The 18,808-nt window shown below is 40.9% G+C and overlaps 1 protein-coding gene across 1 annotated transcript in view; it reads right to left on the bottom strand.

Annotated features, from left to right (window-relative positions):
* The window catches only part of ARHGEF28 (Rho guanine nucleotide exchange factor (GEF) 28), a gene marked incomplete at its 5' end in the record, with an annotated part of 49,902 nt that overhangs the window by 5,801 nt on the left and 25,293 nt on the right, over nt 1-18,808 (bottom strand). The window contains 4 exons of the mRNA XM_010194872.1: nt 10,943-11,240; nt 14,144-14,629; nt 16,409-16,456; nt 16,546-16,584. Coding sequence (XP_010193174.1) covers nt 10,943-11,240; nt 14,144-14,629; nt 16,409-16,456; nt 16,546-16,584 — 871 coding nt within the window. The remainder of the gene's footprint in view (nt 1-10,942; nt 11,241-14,143; nt 14,630-16,408; nt 16,457-16,545; nt 16,585-18,808) is intronic.

Here is an 18,808-nt window from a genome sequence, read left to right as displayed (position 1 = left end):
CTGAAAGGCACTATGATCAGCTTTGATTGCTTTTGTTAGTGTCTACTAAGACTTTCCCAATTCGCGGTGGATTTTCCATACCACAGGTTCAGTTGTTTATGGAAATGATGGTGGCAAAAAGGGAACGCTGGGACAGTGCAGCCCTTTGCCCTGGAACTGTCAGGACATCGCTGCTGCCGCTCAGCATCAGACCCCTTGGTACAGAAAAGGCATCTCCAAGCTTTGAGGATCTGAGGACAATCCCCACCAGTTTCACTGGGAGTCAAGATCTCAAACACCTTCTAGAAACCAGGCTTTCACACATCAATAAATCTGATTTCACAGCAGGAACTGAATTTGGTACTGGGTCTCAGAAAACACTAGGAAAAATATTTTGACCCTGAAGCTACCAAGGAAAGCAGAATCTAATCCATTTCTCAGCTGACTGAGTAAGGCAGGAAATGAATTGGAGAATTTTAATACTGCTATTTACTTTTAACCAGTCCAACCCTGTGAAAAAGCAGCAGCTGCATTTCATAGGCAAACAGGCACCTTCATGAATAAGGGTTTTTTTCACAAAAAGCAAATAAGCAATTAGATTGTAATGTATCCTACATTAATTAGTATCATCAGCTTCTGGTGCATTTTTTTTGTTGTTACAAGACAACAGAAAGAATTCAAAGTCTATGATGAATAAGGTCTGCAACATAACTCTTCTTCATCTCTGTACTTTTGATTTTTTTATTTTTTATCATGATGAAGTTACTGGAAATGCCATTACTCTGCATGTCTCTGTTCTTTGTTTAGTTGTTGGCTTAGGTAAAACAATGTAATTCAGTTTTCAGGTTTTGCCTCATTATTCTTTAGAGAAGTATGGTCTAGAGAATCTGGACTAAATTCTTGGCTAAGACAAAATTTACATTTATTCCACAAAAACTGCTTTATCATAGAGTGCCATAATGGCTCCAACTAATTTATTTGATACTTTTCTTAAAGCTCCAAAGGTTTTGGAGTCACATGATGATGCAGCTGTCTTTTCTTTTATTAAAGCCCAGTAAACACACTATTTCTAACACTAGCATTAACAAAGAGAAGATTTTAAAAACATCTCAACCTCAGATACTGCTAGTGATACCACTTTAACGTTAAGTTCCTAGCATGCCTGTAGGTTGAAATAATTTAGAATATTAACTTAACTGCATGGCTATGTTATCAGTTGTGGTGGCTTTAAAGCACACAGTTTCTAAACTATTTTTGGCATGCTGTTTTTTAATGCATATCAATAGGAGAGACTTAAAAATAAGTCTGACTTGAAATCATAACTTGTCTGCACATTAAATACCCACAGTCTCACCTTGGCAGGGCATACTGCCTGCCAGCTGTCTGCTTCTGCTTAATTTATTTAGGTATGAATTCCCTATTACATCGTCTTTGTGCTAAGCTTTGAAGCTTTGGATGGTCAATTACAGACACACACATGGTCCAACAGGTATTCTGCTAACAACAAATACATGTTTTATTGACCTACTTCTTTTCCAGCTCATTAAACACAGCTCCATTCAAATGATCAAGAGAAAATAACCGTAAAACCCCAAGAACACCCTTCCTACAAAGGATCACAAGGAACATGACCAGCTGCCAGCACAGGGCCGCTGCTCCACCCAGTGCAATAACACACCCATGCAGCACACCTCTCCAGGGCAGGGGCCAGGACCATCCACTGACAACAGCAGCAAGGAAGCACAAGGAAACACTCGCTGACTCCTCCTCTGGGTGTCTAATGGCAGTACATCTGAAATGGGCTGCAACTGCTTCCCCCTGCCTCATAACCTACAGAAGACATCAGGCTAGCAGGCCAAGTCAAAACAAACTGTGGTCAGTGGGTAACACTCCTGCTTGAATGTTTGCTAGAGAAATTGAAATCCCACTAAGTTGCAGACCCAAAAAGTGTTTCCATAGACTCAGCAGATGACGAAACCAGTCCTCCTTTCTGCCTCTGGCTGGCACATCCCCATGCCTCCCTTGCCTGCTGTCCCAGTTTGCACTCTGCAGGTAGAACACTGCAATGAAGGTGCTTCTCCTCTCCCAAAGAGAGAAACAGCATTAACCCTGGAAAACAGTGTATCTGGCACATAAATTCACTCCCTTTGAAATAAAAAGGGATATTTACACATCAAAACTCTTTTGAGCTGTTACCACAACCAGATATTATTGTGCTGATTAATCTTGCTTCGTATTTTATGGTTGTTTTTTTAGAGTGGGTTTTTTTAAACTACAAGTTTGTTTTGAAATAAGCATTAAATCAAAGACATTGGCCAACAATTGGTTTTGTCTCCAGCTTTTGGCGCATCTTTCAGGTACAACACAAAGGAGTGTGCCCTGGACTTTGGCAAATATTTTCTTGAGTAGCAGAAGGGCACAACTTTGTTACAAAAGCCAAAAGATAGAGGTAATTATAAAACACTCTAAAGTCTCCTCGTAAGCACCTTGGTCTTACATGATTTCCCAAAACCAGACCAGATCCATCACTTCTTATTTATAAATACTGATGAAATCAAAACTCAAAGTTAGTGGCAGCGGAACACCAAGCCAATATATATAGAATTGCTGCAGAAAGAAAATACAAGGCAAAGCACCTGTTTCAAATCAATTACATGCTAGTCTTACCCTTTAATAGAAGCTGCTGCTTATTGACTAATACAGAAAAAAAATATGGGCATTGCTACAAGTGTGAGCATCTGAGAGAAGCCTCTTATCTGTCAGTCAAAGAGATACTTGTTCTCTACTGAGCTCCAAAGACAGTGAAATAGTCACTAATTTTTTACTGCAGTTTGAGCATTAGCACAGCCATTTTCATCTAGTTTTAGTCAGGTTAGCAGGAAGTATATGCACTCTGATGTTTGCTTCTTGTGGTCATTAAAAACAACAAGAAGAATTGAACAGCTGCACATTTCCCAAGTTTTGCATTGTAAGCATAGGAAGTTTCAAGGTGTGATAAATATTCTGAAATAGGTGCCCTTTTTAATTGTTTGCTGAATGCTTTGTGAACATATATCTGCTGTCTAAACAGTCTGCATAAAGTTAAAGGGAAAACTGTACATCAAAGCCAGAAAAAAAGCACAATTACCAAATAAGCACATGCCTTCATCCCTTCAGCCAAGTGCTTTTCTTGAGTACACAGAACACACTTCTGCTCCCACTTCTCTCCGCTATGGGAAACACTGGTCTTACCCTCAAGCCTCAACTCATCACCACCTCCTTCTACCTTGCCTTTACTACAAGTGGTTTTTTTGTCTCTAGTCCCACAGCAGCACCTCTGTAGACCCTGGCTTTGCTTTGGTCCAGCTCCATCTGGTGCCCTCCCATCTCCTTGCTTCATGCACTGCAGCTCTGGACCAGTTCCATCCCACTGCTACAGAGCTTGGTCCACTTCCCCACAGCAGAAGAGAAATTATGCTATGTTTTAAAACACCCTCCTTTATTTATTTTCAACTTCCGAACTCCCTGTGCTTAATGGAGAAGCCTTTCTTAGGACCTTTGTCCCTTTCCCATTGCTGCTGTGCTGTAATGGCAATTTCTTTTGCATACAAGACCGCTTCTCTACAGTTCTTGCTGTCAGCAACAACTATCCTGCAATTCTCAACCTCAATTAAAAAAAGAAAAAAAACCAAACTGTTTACATCCTTGTTAAATATACTAGCTTCCTTCTCTGTCATGTATCTTTTAACACAGAACATATTTAATGACTTTTAAAGGCATCTGGTTTTCTTTCATTTTCATATGTCAGACCCTAAACAAATACAGCCAAATCACATCTATTTTTGTATCACTTATATTCCAGCTCTATATCAAACTTGCAAGTGACACTCAAAGAATCTCAGCAGGTGACTGTTGGAAGTCTTCCTGTTTGATTAAACTAAAAACCACTTCCATACCAGCACCAAGGCTCCTCCCCTCTACTGCACCACCAAAAATTTACACGCAAAGGAGAATTTTCTATAGCATGTGGGGAGGCACAAGAAGATAGTCCATGAAATCTCCTCTAGCAGTTTTATTATGGCCAACATAATTTATGTGGAAACTGGGTGCTCCTGTGATGAATGCCAATAAAAGACAGACAATCTTCCCCAGTTTCTCAATAAATATTTAACAGCAGATGCTGCTGAGGAGGTTTCATATTACGAAGACTTCATTACTTTTACACAACATGCTACAGGCCATTTCCTGGGATATGTAAAGTATTATACTAAATAATTAAAATGAGAGCGTATTTTACAAAATACGCCAGACGGATACACTAGGTGATTCAGCTACGTGATTTTACTGCGTGTGTTTGCATACTCAGTATCTTGCAAAATTTGATCATTCATAAACAGCTTCTCCCAGCCATTAAGATGTATTATTTATTCATACTTGTGCGTCTATTTCAGGCTCTAACTGCATTACAAAAACATACACAAAACATTTTTAATGTACTAAAGCAGGACACTCAACTGGGCCTCCACCCACAGATCACATTACTTAAGGAAAACACAGACCTCCCAAGGTATCTTTGTGACATCAAGCAACAATTGGCATGACTCTATTGTTTTGTGACTGTTACCCCTCTTTCCCGGTGGCCTTGCTGCCAAAGTCACAACTGCACAACTCTTAAGCTGGAGCTGCTTCAATACAAACCAAAAGGAGCAGCTGTCTAGCTAAAGACTACCTGCCCAGGATCTTCTGCTTTGAAACATGCTCCTTTTTCTCTTTCTACTTCCCTGAAATCTAGATCTATTGGAACAACTTTACCTAAGTAGACAATAAATCTGTGTGTAAGAGATCATGGTCCAAACCATTCCAGTCTCGTTAATGTCAGTAATTCCACTGACTTCAAAAACCACTGCACTGAAGTTGCTGGAATCATAAATACAAGCAAAATGACAAAGATTTGATCATCCTCTTGTTTAAGAAGTCTCCAGGCAATGCAACCCTGAGTATAGCGTGCAGATTTACACCAACATCAGTAATACCTCAAAAGCCAGGGATGGACAATCTCTTCACTTCATCACCTTAAAGATGTATACTATTTTAAACATCCCTCCCAGTGAATGAGCTCTAAATGAGAAGATACTAGAAAGCATAAAATCAGACAGGCATTACACAGGAAACTCTGTACTTACATTAGCATACAAAATAAAACCAGAAAATCATTAACTGCCTTGATTAAAAGGTTATGTAATACTACTGCATCTACTGCAGTTATGTTCAGAAATCAGGAAAAGTATTTTGAGATGAGAAAATTAGTAACAGAAGTACAAACCCTAGTGGTTCAGAGCTGAAAAGCAAGTGTTACTTGAAATACACTAATTGCAGATGACATGTAATGCCATATTTTTCACTTTGGTATCACACTACTATGTGATTTAATCCCTTTTGCCATCTGTTTTAAACAAATGGCAGTGTTATTCCCAATATGAAAAAAATATTTCCCCTGTGATTCACTTCCACCAAGTAGCCTACAGACACTGATGTCTTATGGCAGAGCATGAAACTCAGTGTTCTGTGGTATGAAGAGATGGCAAATTTGCTGTTATCTGCTGCAGAGGTAAAAGTAAGAATTTGCTTGTTCTAATACATCCATGTGATTTTGAACTTGGGATATGTGGGTACTGGTGTTCATAGAATCACAGAATCATTTGGTTGGAAAAGACCTTTAAGATCATAGAGTCCAACCATATTCTTTTATATTTCAGTTTCTTTTTTTTTCTCATTATAACGTATGTTAAGCATTGAATGGGCTCTGTGCTTACCTATGCAGTCATCCATGCCAAGAGTAGAAGAGTTATTATTCTGAACACAAAAAGGGTGATTTGAAATTAATTGCATGTTGCATTTCTTCAGGAAGAATTTATGATGATGGTGGTGAAACACTGGAATAGGTTACCCAGAAAGATTGTAAATGCCCCATCCCTGGAAACATTCAAGGGCAGGTTGGATAGGGCTCTGAGCAACCGGATCTAGTTGAGGATGTCCCTGCTCACTGCAGGGGGGTTGAACTAGATGATCTTTAAAGGTTCCTTCCAACTCAAAACATTCTATGATTCTCAGTTTGACATCTACTCAATTAAAAGAAACAAGAAGTAGCTCAAAATACCACATCTGCTCAAGAGGCTGCCTGACAAGCCAGGAGCTACATGGTCATGTCATCTTTTCCTTTTAAAAGATCTCCCTCCTTCCCTCTCCTCAAGTGAAAGAACAACAGAAATAATTTGCTCCCTGTGAAGAGCAAACAGAAAAAATGGCACTATTAAAAATATTGGAAAACATACCCGAGAAACTCAAAACAGGCAGAAAAGCATCTTTCCATGCCATTCCACGGCTGGTAAGGGGTTGGCCTGCTGTTGGCTACGAAGAACGCTGTTCACACAGGAAACATGTTAAGGGTGTGCTGTACAGGGTACAATTAGGTTCCAGCTCAGAAGATGATCAGGTCAGACGTACTTGGGAGTTCATGCAGCAGCAATAGTACAGAAATTAACTGACAACAGTCAAATATGCAGAACTGTGATGAACTTTTTTTGTGAGAACTAGTCATTATCCAAGTGATGAAAGCGATCTTATTTAACAAAGTCCTCAATATGGGATCCCATTAACAACCTCTAGCACTACTGGCAGCAGTAGCTATGCTTATTTGAATAATTCCCTGAGTTACTGAGCTTCAGCCCTTGCTAAAATCCTATGCTGACTTGCAACCATGGGGAAATAGCTTGTACATCTTCAGATAGCTTAACAGTGTAGTGCACCTGTTTTTTATCACACTTGCATCAGCTTCACATTGTATACCTCTTTTCACTGCAACAGATTCATCTTAAAAAAACACAAGAAAAAAATCCAGGCCTATACAGCACCATCCTCAACCTCCCTGTTTAAAGCATATGAAGATACTTTTATACAATGTCATTAGACAATAACCAATGTTAAGGTAGCCAAAGAACAACGTATTATTCTAAACCCTATCTCAAATATTACCAACAGGAAACTAAAACAAATTAATCTGAACTACAGTTTTAAGAACACGTTCAATAGAGCACAATCAACCTTGAGGAATAGGAAAGGAATTTCTTATAAACAATAAGAAAAAAAATTGAGTTCTACGATACTACACACTGTTTCTATGGTTTATGCCTTTACTATTGCAAATCAAATATTTTACATATCTCGAAACCACTTTCTTTGATGAAAACCACTATAAATGGATTATTTTGCCAAAATCAAACTATCTCATCTCCTTATATGCATATATGTACAAATTTATCTCCTTTAAAAAAATATTAAAATCACATTTGTCAAATAGAGCCCTATTTTTTTCTTCCTGGTTTGCATTTGGTTGTTTATGGAGATGACAGGTCTTTCTATGTTCCCTATAAAGATTTAAACCATATTTTTCACTACATCATGCATAAAGTTCCTTCACACTAACACTGAAAATGTCTAGGGGAAAAAAACTCTCCCACAATCAAGTTTCAGCGCAGTTTTCCAGAGGTATCACTTTTCAACTCTATTCCTGTAGCTACAACATCTGAATTAAAAAAAATGAAAGGCAGTACCAGCAAACAATTCTGTTCACTTCAAAGCTTAGAAGAATTAAAATTTCTCTGATTCTTGAAATCAAAGAGGTGACTCCACTGGTAAATGCTTAGGCATCACTCTGGCTAGTTAACCTCACAAGTCAACTAAATGCAAGAGTAATTTATTCAGTTCTCAGTCTAGTCTGACATAAAACCTGTATTTCCCCTGATTCCTAATTAGCCAAAGTACCTGTCTTCTTTCATGCGATAATTTCATAACCATTAGTGTAAAGCATTAACACATTTTTCTTTCAATCATATTTTCCTCCTGTTGACTGACACACCTTTTCTAGTGAGTGTACTTGTGCCAGTTTCAGCTTTGTGGGAACTTGCCCCAAGGTCTTTAGTAAAGTTGCCTCCCATACACATATAACAATGATATATAATAATAATGGTAGGTATGTGAAGAGACATATGTCTTACCTTAGAAAATATGAATGGAAAATTATGCACTGGAGGAATGTAGCCATTTCCATTTGAGCATATTTATGAAGCTAAATTGCACAGTACTTAAAATATGGTAGAATGCAGTGTGATTAACTCCTTGACAACATGTTCAGGTGGTGCTTCTCATTAAATAATTTAAGGTTTTCTTTGACAGACTAAACTTCTTACAGGATGCCTAATAATTCTAGGAAAATTAATCAAACCCAATAAATTCCTTTCGTGGGCACACAAAACTTACTGTATGCAAGATCTGGCCAAGTATTCATCTGGTACATGGCTATATCCAGTAAACCATACTCAGCATTTGTTTCTTAGTTCTATTTTGACTTATTAATTAGGAGTTTTTTTGAAAGACTATTCTGAGTCTTTAAATACAGAGCTGGTTGAAATATGCAGGAAAGTGTTATGAAACATTCATCCACATGAAATATGAAAAGTTTCAGGTAATTTTTAAATTCTTTCTAGTCTTTCTCTCATTGAGTCTCTGTTAGTTTTCCCTCACAGTGATCTGAACTGACTTTATCCTGCATAGGTGTCAGGAAACAGAGGTGCCCCAGGTCAGAGATCTTCTTAAACTCTGCTAAACTCTCTGAGGAAAAAGCACGGACAGAAAAAAAAAAAGGAAATCAGCTTTCTTGTTTGAAACGTTCACAGTATTCAGCTTGATTGCTTAGGAACAAGTGATTTACTTCATTTCCATGTGCAGAGCCATTTGCTGTGGTTTCGCATGCCAGCTGTCTTTCAGGGGAAAGTTTAGCATTCTTCTCATTGCCCGTTCCTTGTACAACAGCACCTGATGCATGACAGAAGCAAGCCTGAATCATGCAGATGCATGCACTGCACCATCAGGGCACAAAATACTTGTCACCCTTCAAGTCACAAACACGACTGGGAAATGTGATGGCACATCTCTCTGCAGGGAGCCTCTCAGCCCCACCTGCCCTAGTGACGCGCTGGGGGGGGCTTCACAGCACTGTATGTACCATCAGGATGCTGCGAGGATTGCCACGTTGCTTCGCCAAAGGCGCTCTGTGGCTCAATCAAGTCAGCAACTGCAGGTTTTACAGACATGACTTAGCCAGAGACACTTATACTAGCCAACTCTACCTCTTGGACAGGCTTTGTAGCCAAGCGCTGGTCCCCAGGCTGCTGGGACTGCACTGGTGCCTTGTCACCAGCACAAGATAGGGATGTCTACACAAGATGCAGTGACAGCAGCTGAACGCAAAGCTGGCCCATTGTAGGTGAAGGCGTCTTCACATACAGAAGCTCCACCAGCTTATCTTAGAATCAGTGCAATTAAACTGGTGCAAGGCAGTTTAATTAAACCAGATGCTCTCATGTGGGCTCAATAGAAAGTATCCTGGTTAGCTTGCATCTGAACATTCGCCAGTGCAAGCTAATCCACTTTAGAGAGGTTTAAACCCATATATGTGTTCCTTTTCAAATTTGCACTAGCTTAGCTAACCTATTACTAAAATTACTTCAGTTAAACCAGAACAAGTTTAACCAGGCTAATTATTTAGACATTTTTAGAAATATTAATCTCTTTCACTAATCAGCTTGGTTTGCTGATTGTGGTGATAAGAATAGCCTGCCCTACCTTTGATTATACAATGCAATTTTGGCAATCCATGTACCAAGGACTAGTAAGGCTGTAGTTGATGCCTGCTTAATACATTACAAGGAGTACTAAGGCACAAGTTCCTTCATCAAGGACTTTTCATTTTATCAACTTCAAGATTTGACCTAAGACAGTTAAAAACCATTGTACCTCTGTACGTTTTCTACTTCTCAACCTGCTGCCTACTGGTCTTTGCTGTGACCTGACCTGCAAGCAGCTAGTGTGAGCACAGGAGTCATCCTGCGCTGCCAGCTGCATAAAGATGGGAGTTCAGGCACTGCTGCACTGCTGACTTGCTGTGTGTCACCTGAATTTCACAACTATGCAGGAAAGCACCACCAGATTACTTAATCGATTACAACAAAAGTACACTATTGTCCCCTAAGACTTTTAGCTGTTGTGTTTTTACATGCTGCTCCACAACTCTCACAATAATGAATGAATGAAGACACCAAGTGAGATCAAAACTAGCATTGTGCAACATCAAAAATAAACCCCAGATAGATTAGAGTTTCTTATTAGCATGGGTTTAAGTCCTTCAGGGAATTTTCAGTGCAATGCAGTGCTCAGATAGGTGGCCTCTTCTACACATTTTTGTAGCCACAGTTAATAACTGCCATGCAATCTACATATTTTGGGGGATTCTGGCAAGATACAAGAATAAAGAAAGGTAATGCAGTTAGAACTACTTTTACTAAACATGGAAACTTATTGTCAAAAATTTTATTATCCCTTACAGCTTAAGTCATTTTCTTTGCACAACTACAAAGTCTGTCGATTTGTTTTCATTTCATTCTCAATGAAGAAAGAAGAGGGTATTTGACCATCAGTTATCATTTTACGACAGTAAAGCAAAAGCTATTTAACTAGAAATCATCAAGTAATGCACATATGTTCTAAAACAGCCAATAAATGCACTTGAAACAGCAAGAGTGACTTCAGCTCACAAAAAAACCCCCAACAAACCCCAAGTCAGAAAGCAGCGGGAAAGGATTTGCAAGGAACAACATTCTGAGTATTGTTATGCAGACACAAACTGGGGTTTTGGTGTGTTTTGGGGGTTGGTTGGTTTGTTTTGGTGGTTTTTTTTCAAAAGCTTTCTGTATTTCTGTTCTGCTCATTTTCTCACCTACTCTGAAAAAGCTTGGAAAGTGGCATGCACTTGTTCTAGCAAAATCTATTGCTTCCACCACTACCAAGCTGTCTTCATTCCTAGGACTATTCATTCTGAGAGGTGCCAAACCGCCCATACTACTTGTTAATGAAATAAAATAATAATTACCATTATTAAAGGCATCCTTGTTACTTTTGCAGGAGAAAGACATCTGCTGATAAGGACCAGTGGATTTCCACAGTGCACTGGTTAATGCTGGTTGACAAGAAGTGTCCATTTTGAGGTCCACCTGATTTTCATTAGTCCTTGCTATATCAGAATTTGAGACGTTCGGCCCATACACACCATCCTCATAAACGAGAGAAGCATCCGATCTGAGATTGCTTAGAGACACACACACTACAGCTTCATTTAAGTAGAATGTATTTTTGCCATGTAAGTTGTCCGACTTATGATGTCCCATTATCTGCAGAAGGGAAAAAAAAACCAAACAAACAAAAAACAAAACAGAGAACAGCATTTTCACCTTTGTCCAGCACAGAATCACAGAATCACAGAATATCTCAAATTGGAAGAGACTCATAAGGATCACTGAGGCCAACTCCCTGTTCCTTGCAGAACTAACTGAAACTAAATCATATGACTAAGAGTGTCATCCAGAAGAATCCTTATACCAGGATAACTAAAATTAACTGCTAGACAGAATGGATATTCATAGCAAATAGTCACCTCATTTCCCAGAAGTTAACCTCAAAACACATTAAATAGGTTGTGCATTCAGGAATAAACTGCAGTAACCTACTACATTTCACCAAAATGCAGAGGGACTCAGTAATAATTGCAAAATAGCAAATAACAAAGGACTGCTACCTGGGACACACTGAGATCTGCTGACTCCTTTCAGGGGGTTAATATTTTGCCCATGGCTCAATGAGATACCACTTCACATATGTGAAATCTGGGTACACTGCAATCCAAAAATAACATTGTACCTCACGTAGATGTGTAATCATAGAGAGTAGGACTGTGGCAGTCAAATCAAGGATGGCAAACAGCATCCAGCAAGTGGCCATGGCTCCCAGGGGCTGAAAATGCACATCCTGCAAAGACTCCCCACCTGCAGGTGTTTATCAAGGCCAAGCTCACAAAAAACAAGAGTAGTGTGAGTTACTGACATGTTTGGCCATCCAAAACTAGCTAGGTAGCTGGCTCAGTGTAATGGCAAAAATACTATACTGGGAATACTGTCTGACTGTCAACCACTCTGCCAGCTCTGCTGTTGCAAGGAGTATGGTAGTGGAAAACATAGGACAAAGAAAATCCCAAAGCCTGGAAAGCATGCAAAGCCATATAAGTAGTCTTAAACATGATATATTAGATTAAGAACTCAGCATTTCATTATTCTGCCTCTCTGTCTGTGCCATCCCTGCATCAGGCTATCATCCTTCAACTTCCTCTTTCCAAAAGATTTCAGAAGTCCCATCTATTAAAGCTGACAGGAAAGTTCAGTTTTGGTTCTATCATCTAGAGTCAAAATTGTACCACAAGTGACACCAGTAAGTGCATTTGTTGTTTGGGTTTGGCAAGCATATACGGATGTCATGTTCATACAGTGTTCACAAAAGCCAGATGAAAAGGGGGAGGTCAGAGGCCAATCCTTCACCTCCTCTTGCAGGCACCGGCTTAGACACCGAATGGTCACTGCCCATTATGGGTCAGTTGCCAGCTGAAAAACTAGGGAGGTGATGGCCTGATGAAAGGCTCTACAGATTTTCTTGTGAGAACGAAAACCTGGGGGAAAAAACGAGCTGTTTGGGTCAGTGAGCTTTCAGTATATGCAAAAGCCAGGCAAAATGTTTTGATTTTCAGATGCTTTAGAGAACAGTAATGGAAATCAAAACCACACCCACGAAGCAGGGACTAGAGGTCAGGTCCCACCTGGCAGGTGATCACACAGTTTAATTCAGAGTCAGCCTCTCTTCCTCATGCTCAACAAAAACGTAATCATTTTTAGTATTAATGCTTAAGCAGCCTCAGAGCTGCCATAAATTGCATCACCTAAGAATGACCATCTCCAAGGATCCCTGACTGTCAGGGATCGAGCCACACACCAGCCCCTTCTCCTAAATGGCTGCTTGTTTCAGGGGAGCAGAACAGCAGGGCCTGACACGCAGAGTTCATGCGATCCTGGTATTTCCCACTCCTGGACCAGCCCCTGTTCCTCACTGGACAGAGTGCTGTTGTCTAGGAACAAGGACAGCAGCTGAAGACTTCACTAAAAGCTTTATATGCCTCAAGCATTACAATAATTTAGCTTTCCTACAAGAGGTGGGAGGCACAGTGTAACTTTGCAAACACAGCAGCAAAGCAGAATAAAAATTCTCACACTTACAATTTCCATCTCCTCAATTTAATACCCATCGGTCTGAGTTTGGCTTAACAACACAGAACAGTTGAGGTTGGAAGGGATCTCTGGAGGTCATCTGGTCCAACCACTCTGCTCAAGCAGAGCCACCTAGACAAAGTCGCACAGGAGCACATCCAGACAACTTCTGAATATGTTCTAGGATGGAGACTCCACAACCTCCCTGAGCAACCTGTGCTCAGTCACCCCCCGCCTTCAGAGGGAGCCTCCAGTGTTTCATTTTGTGCCCATTGCATCTGGTCCTGTTACTGGGCACCACTGGAAAAAGCCTGGCTCCATCCTGTTTACACCCTCTGTTTAGGTATTTATATACATTAATAAGAACCTCTGTGAGGATTTTCTTCTCCAGGCTGAACAGCTCAGCTCTCTCAGCCTTTCCTCATAGGAGAGATTCCCCAGTTCCTCAGACATTTCTGTGGCTCCTGGATATATGGATATCACTGGCTACACACACACACACACCCTGGCACCATAGCTCTGTGTCTCTGTTGTACTGGGGAGCTGGAACTGGACATAGTACTCCAGGTGTGGCCTCACCAGTGCTGAGTAGAGGGGAAGGGTCACTTCCCTCAATCTGCTAGCAATACTTTGCCTAATGCAACCCAGGAAACCATTCGCATTCTTTGCAGCAAGGGCACATTTTTAGTTTATGTTCAACTTGGTGTCCTCCAGGACCCTCAGGTCCTTTTCTGCAAAGCCGCTTTACAGCTGGGTGGCCTCCAGCATATATAGATGTACTGGGGTTGTTCTTTCCCAGGGGGCAGAACTTTGCACTTCCCCTAGTTCAACTTCATGAGGTTCAAACAAAGCCCTTGGATAGGCCTGAACCTCACCTTCCCACACACTCACCTTCTATGTTACCAAGCAGCAAAACCCGGACTTTGTCAAGGAAAGCCCCTCTAGGTCTGCAGTTGGGCATAGTGTTAAAGTGGGGAACCACATACCTCATAGCTCCCTGTGGATGACAACAAGCTACTTTGTTGACCATGTTTCCAGTGCCAGAGGAGCTTCTTCTGCATTTTCACACTGTCTTGTTCTCTCTCCACCATTTTCTGGCCCTCCTGGAGCCTCTCCAGGCTCTGCTGGTACTCCTGCAGCTGCAGTGCCAGTCCCTCTCGGCTTCTCTCCAGCAGCTCCTCCTGGCAGCCGCACTCCCTTTCCCACTGCCCCAGCCGGCCCTTCCGCACCTCCTGCTCCCGCTGCCGCTGCTCGCATTCGCGCGGCCACCGCTGCTGCTCTTTTTTTTGCTGAAACTGCTGCTTGAGCTTGTGTATGTTGGCCAGCTCCACCTTTTGTTTTTCCAAATTCCGGCATTTTTCTTGTTCCAGAAGGAGGTTTAGCCAAGAACCGTGGCCCCGACTAGTTTTCTCATTCTCTTGCAGGAGCAACCTATGGAGCTCTCTGTGGCTGTCTTGGATAGCTAATGCTCCCTAGACACCACAACAAAATCAGACACAAAGGTTTAAATATTAGCATTAATCCGTTCTGTATTTTTACACAGAAGCATTATATAAAAAAATGCTTCAACCTCCTGTAATATCAGCGCTTAAGGCTTTTTAGGATGTTATTCCTCATGCAAGGAGAGAAAAATTCTGTGTTCATACCCTTACCAAGAAATGTCTGTAAAAGCATTCAAGCATTTTCAAGGTTTACACTTAGTATTATTATATACATTTATGTTACAGCTGTTCATATGGACTTCAGTTACAGCTGCAGCCCTGTTCTGTCAGAGGATGTTAAGACACATAGGGAAAATGATTTTTCATGGTTACAGAGGGCATTTAGGCACTGGGAATGCTACACTCAACAAGGTATTCCTAGTACAGATGTGGCTTTAACAGATGAAAATGTACTGTTTCCAGTACAGCTCACTCCAACCCTTTCTAACCTACAACAGCACAGTCTTACTAACATCAGTCTTACAGGCACCTGTCAACACAGCTATGTCATCAGGACCATACTGCTACATGCACCTGACCAAGATATCTGTGCCAGCAGAAATCGGCAGTATAGCAATGATGTCAGTTTTGATGTTTCAGTAGTTTATTTTACAACTGAGAGCGCTATATCCTATCCATCACAAGGATGTTGTGACATTGTTTGTGTTAAAGATTGTGACATCCTCCAATAACAAAAATAAATAGCTGGGATTAAGAAGAAAGAAAAGCAAGAAAGCCCTAGATCTGCTGAGGCACTTATTGCACAGCATATCTTCATGGGAATCTACTGCAGTAGACATTCCCAGAGAATTCCCACAGCCCCGTTACCCCATGCCTGTCCATCCCAGGAACAGTTTTTAACTTTATGCAATGTGCAATTCCCACTTTTCTTGGCTCTTCCCTGAGTATTGGGTCAGTTCCAGTGATTTGTAAACAGGGCAAGGACAGGATCCTCTGTCTGTTTCCTTGCACCTATACTGCCAGCTTATACAAATTTTCATGGTCTGTACAAAAAGGCATGGGCATAAGCCTTACTTTACCGGCTCTCTGGTGTTAAGCTGTTTTTCAATTTTTAAAAAGTTTTGTGTGAATTACAAGCTTTTTATTTTGCTTTTGCATTGCTTCAATTCACTTAACATCTAAGCCCAAGGTTTCCAGGATTATTATGAAGTATGCTAATGTCAAGAGCATCTAAAAATTAAACATTCTAACTGAAACTTTTTAAAATAAAACTATAAAACTGCACCTAAACAAGAAAAAAAAGTTAAAATATTCAAATTTAGCATGAAACAGGCAAAAACTTCAGACTAAGGCCCTACAGAACATACACAATAATGAATCATGATTGAAGTATCTAAAATGGGTTGATTTGCTACCTAAGTGCAGAGACAATATTTATTAGTAACCACAAGAATATTCTACACAAAATATTAAAACTGTTTCAATATTTTGAACGATAATTTCAGAAATCTGTACACAAAATGACATCAGTTCAGTTAGAACGACCATTTTACTTTTACCCTAGATTTTTGGACCATACACACATCGGTTTTTGAGGGGGAATTAATCTCCAAGCAAACATTATTCAGTTCTTAAAAGAAACATACCACTGATGTAGAATAAACATAAATTATATGACAACTTATGCAACAGCCAGTAAGATAAGAATCCACTGACATAAGTCCTAAATGGAGGGCAAGATGAAAACAAACCTTAAGACGTAAATTATTAAGACTAACTACTCTACAAAGTTAAGAGTGCAGTAGTCACCTGTATGCTGTACAAGAGACGGGTTAAGTTCTGGATTGCTTGTACAATCTAGAAAATAAAAGAGAGGTATTTTCAAAGCTTTGACCAATGTTAACTAAATAGTTACTGCATTCTGTCTAGGGTTTAAATAAACTCACCTCTGTCCCTGTAGATCCTGGGAAAATCATACTTCCTCCCTAAAATAAACACATGTTACTTAAAAAAGTAGGTTTTAACTTTAGAATTGTATTGTCTAGGTATTTAAAAAAAACAACCTAGTGGAAGCATTCACATTGCTAATATATGCAGTGCCGAGTCAAACTTTTTTGTGGGTATGTGAAAAAAACCAGAAGTAATAACCTATGAAGACTAATAATTCATCAACAGTGGAGTTTCCATGGAAATCACTAGAGAGTCTAAGCACAACTGTAAAAACAAAAATAGTTCATCCACAATTTTAGTTCTCTCGTGACTAATGCTACACAAAAAAGACATTTCCATTCATTCTTTGTTTACTTGACATTTTGGAATACAGTAACCAGACTTCTGTATATACAGCAAAGTGGGTTTAGATTACTTATAGTAGGATGAAACAGCACAAGACACTTCAAAAATAGCGGTATTAAAATAGCAAGAAGCTAGCAGAAGTCATGTTAGTGGGTTACAGCAAATGCCTCAGATACGCTGTGAGGCAGAGCAATGGCTCTGCAAAAAATGTACCAGCATGGTTACCACTGTACACTGCAGTGAGGCTCAGGCATTTCACACTTTCTGCCCTGCTCCCTCTTCCTAAGGAGCTTTCTAAATTTATGGGATGAAGCCACCCATAATCCCTTCAGCATGAAGAACTGCTCCTCTGAGAAAGATAAGGTGAAACAGTGGAGAAATAAAACACAATCCCTTCTGAGACTACATTGAAAAGACTTCCTGTATGATTTTTCTCATGTTTTTCTTAGAGCAGAGGAGGGTTAGGGAATATTTGCTCTCTCTCTGATTCTCCCAGGTTCTCTACTGAGTCTCATTTTCTACCACAGAGGGCAAAGCAGCTGCTCCATTTAACTGCGATAACTGAAAAAAAAGAAGATGAAAAAGGCCAGGTCCTGAAACACAGCTCAACACAGACAAGATGGGGGAAAGAGAGCACCGAATGCAGCATTTCCTTCACCCCTCTCTCTCTGTCATTGTCTCTCCTCTGTATTTCCCTCTATTCCCCCTCCACACCTTCACCACCTCCTCCACTTCCCACTGCACCCACGATCCACACAACTGCTCAGCTCTGCTGTCAGAAGCAGAAGACTGCTTCTCACTGCAGCACCCTACTTGAGCGCTGGGGTCAAGCCCAGGGCAGGTCAGTTGAGCTCCGCAGAGTGACAGCAGCGCTGCACCTGCACTACCACAGCTTCAGCACAAGCCCTGTAAGTCCAGCTAGGTCCAAGCAATATATTCAGCTGCTTAACCTGTGCTGCGGGACACTGCCACCTCCTTGCCACTCTTCCGTAGCACCCTGATTCAGAGTGATGAGCACCAGTGGAGACCTGGATTGCAGGGCAGGCTGTGTGCACAGTGACAACTCCCCGGAGATGTGATTACAAGGCAGGAACAAGGTGGATGAGATGGGCAACACTTCCCACTTCTGCCCGCTTGGGGCCCCACATGCTGCACAGGCTACAGTCTTCCTTCTGATGCTTGGTCAGCATCTAACCCCTAGGCTGGGGGCTTTCATCTTGCATTCCAGCTTTCCAGCTCTTGGTGTCCCAGGCTAGCTGGTCTGAGCCCAGTGCTGCCACTCCACAACGCCAGGACTGCACACTCGGCGTCCAAAGGCAGGCAGAACATCCTCCACCCTTGACAACCCTTGCCTTGCCTGTTTTGTTTGCTCGTTCTGCCACCTCCTGGCAAGTCTGATTGTGACACAGTAAGATGTGATACAAGTCTTGACCAAATAACAGGCCAGGGCGGAATAATAACTTAGGGTAGAAGAGTTTGCTGCAGATCCTTCTAGTCCAGCTGCAACTCAAAGCAGGACTAGCTTCAAAGTCGAATGAGGTAGCTCAGGACCTCCTCTAGTGAAATCCAGGAAACCCTCAACCTCTCTGGACAGCCTGTTCCTGCTTCATCACCCTCAAGGTGCCTTTTTTTTCCTTATGTACAGTCAGAATTTTCCCTGGTGCGACCTGTAATCTTGGATGCTTATCCTTTTGCTGTGTACCTCTGAGAAAAGCCTGCCTCTTTCTTCTCAATAACCCAAATGGCAATGTTTTAATGTGGAGCTACTGGAACTTTTATTCGGGTAGACCTGAACCCCTCTATTCTATATTAGGTTATTTTATTTCCCCTCACCTAGCTTCTCTGCTTCCTCACTCAGACTTCTGTTTTCATCCTTTTTTTTTTCCACACACACTCTTCTTCCTATTTCCATCT

The sequence above is a fragment of the Mesitornis unicolor genome, unplaced genomic scaffold, assembly GCF_000695765.1.
Source record: "Mesitornis unicolor isolate BGI_N332 unplaced genomic scaffold, ASM69576v1 scaffold24221, whole genome shotgun sequence".
NCBI lineage: Eukaryota > Metazoa > Chordata > Aves > Mesitornithiformes > Mesitornithidae > Mesitornis > Mesitornis unicolor.
The sequence above is the reverse complement of the archived record's forward strand: the minus strand, read 5'-3'. Positions and strand labels throughout refer to the sequence as shown.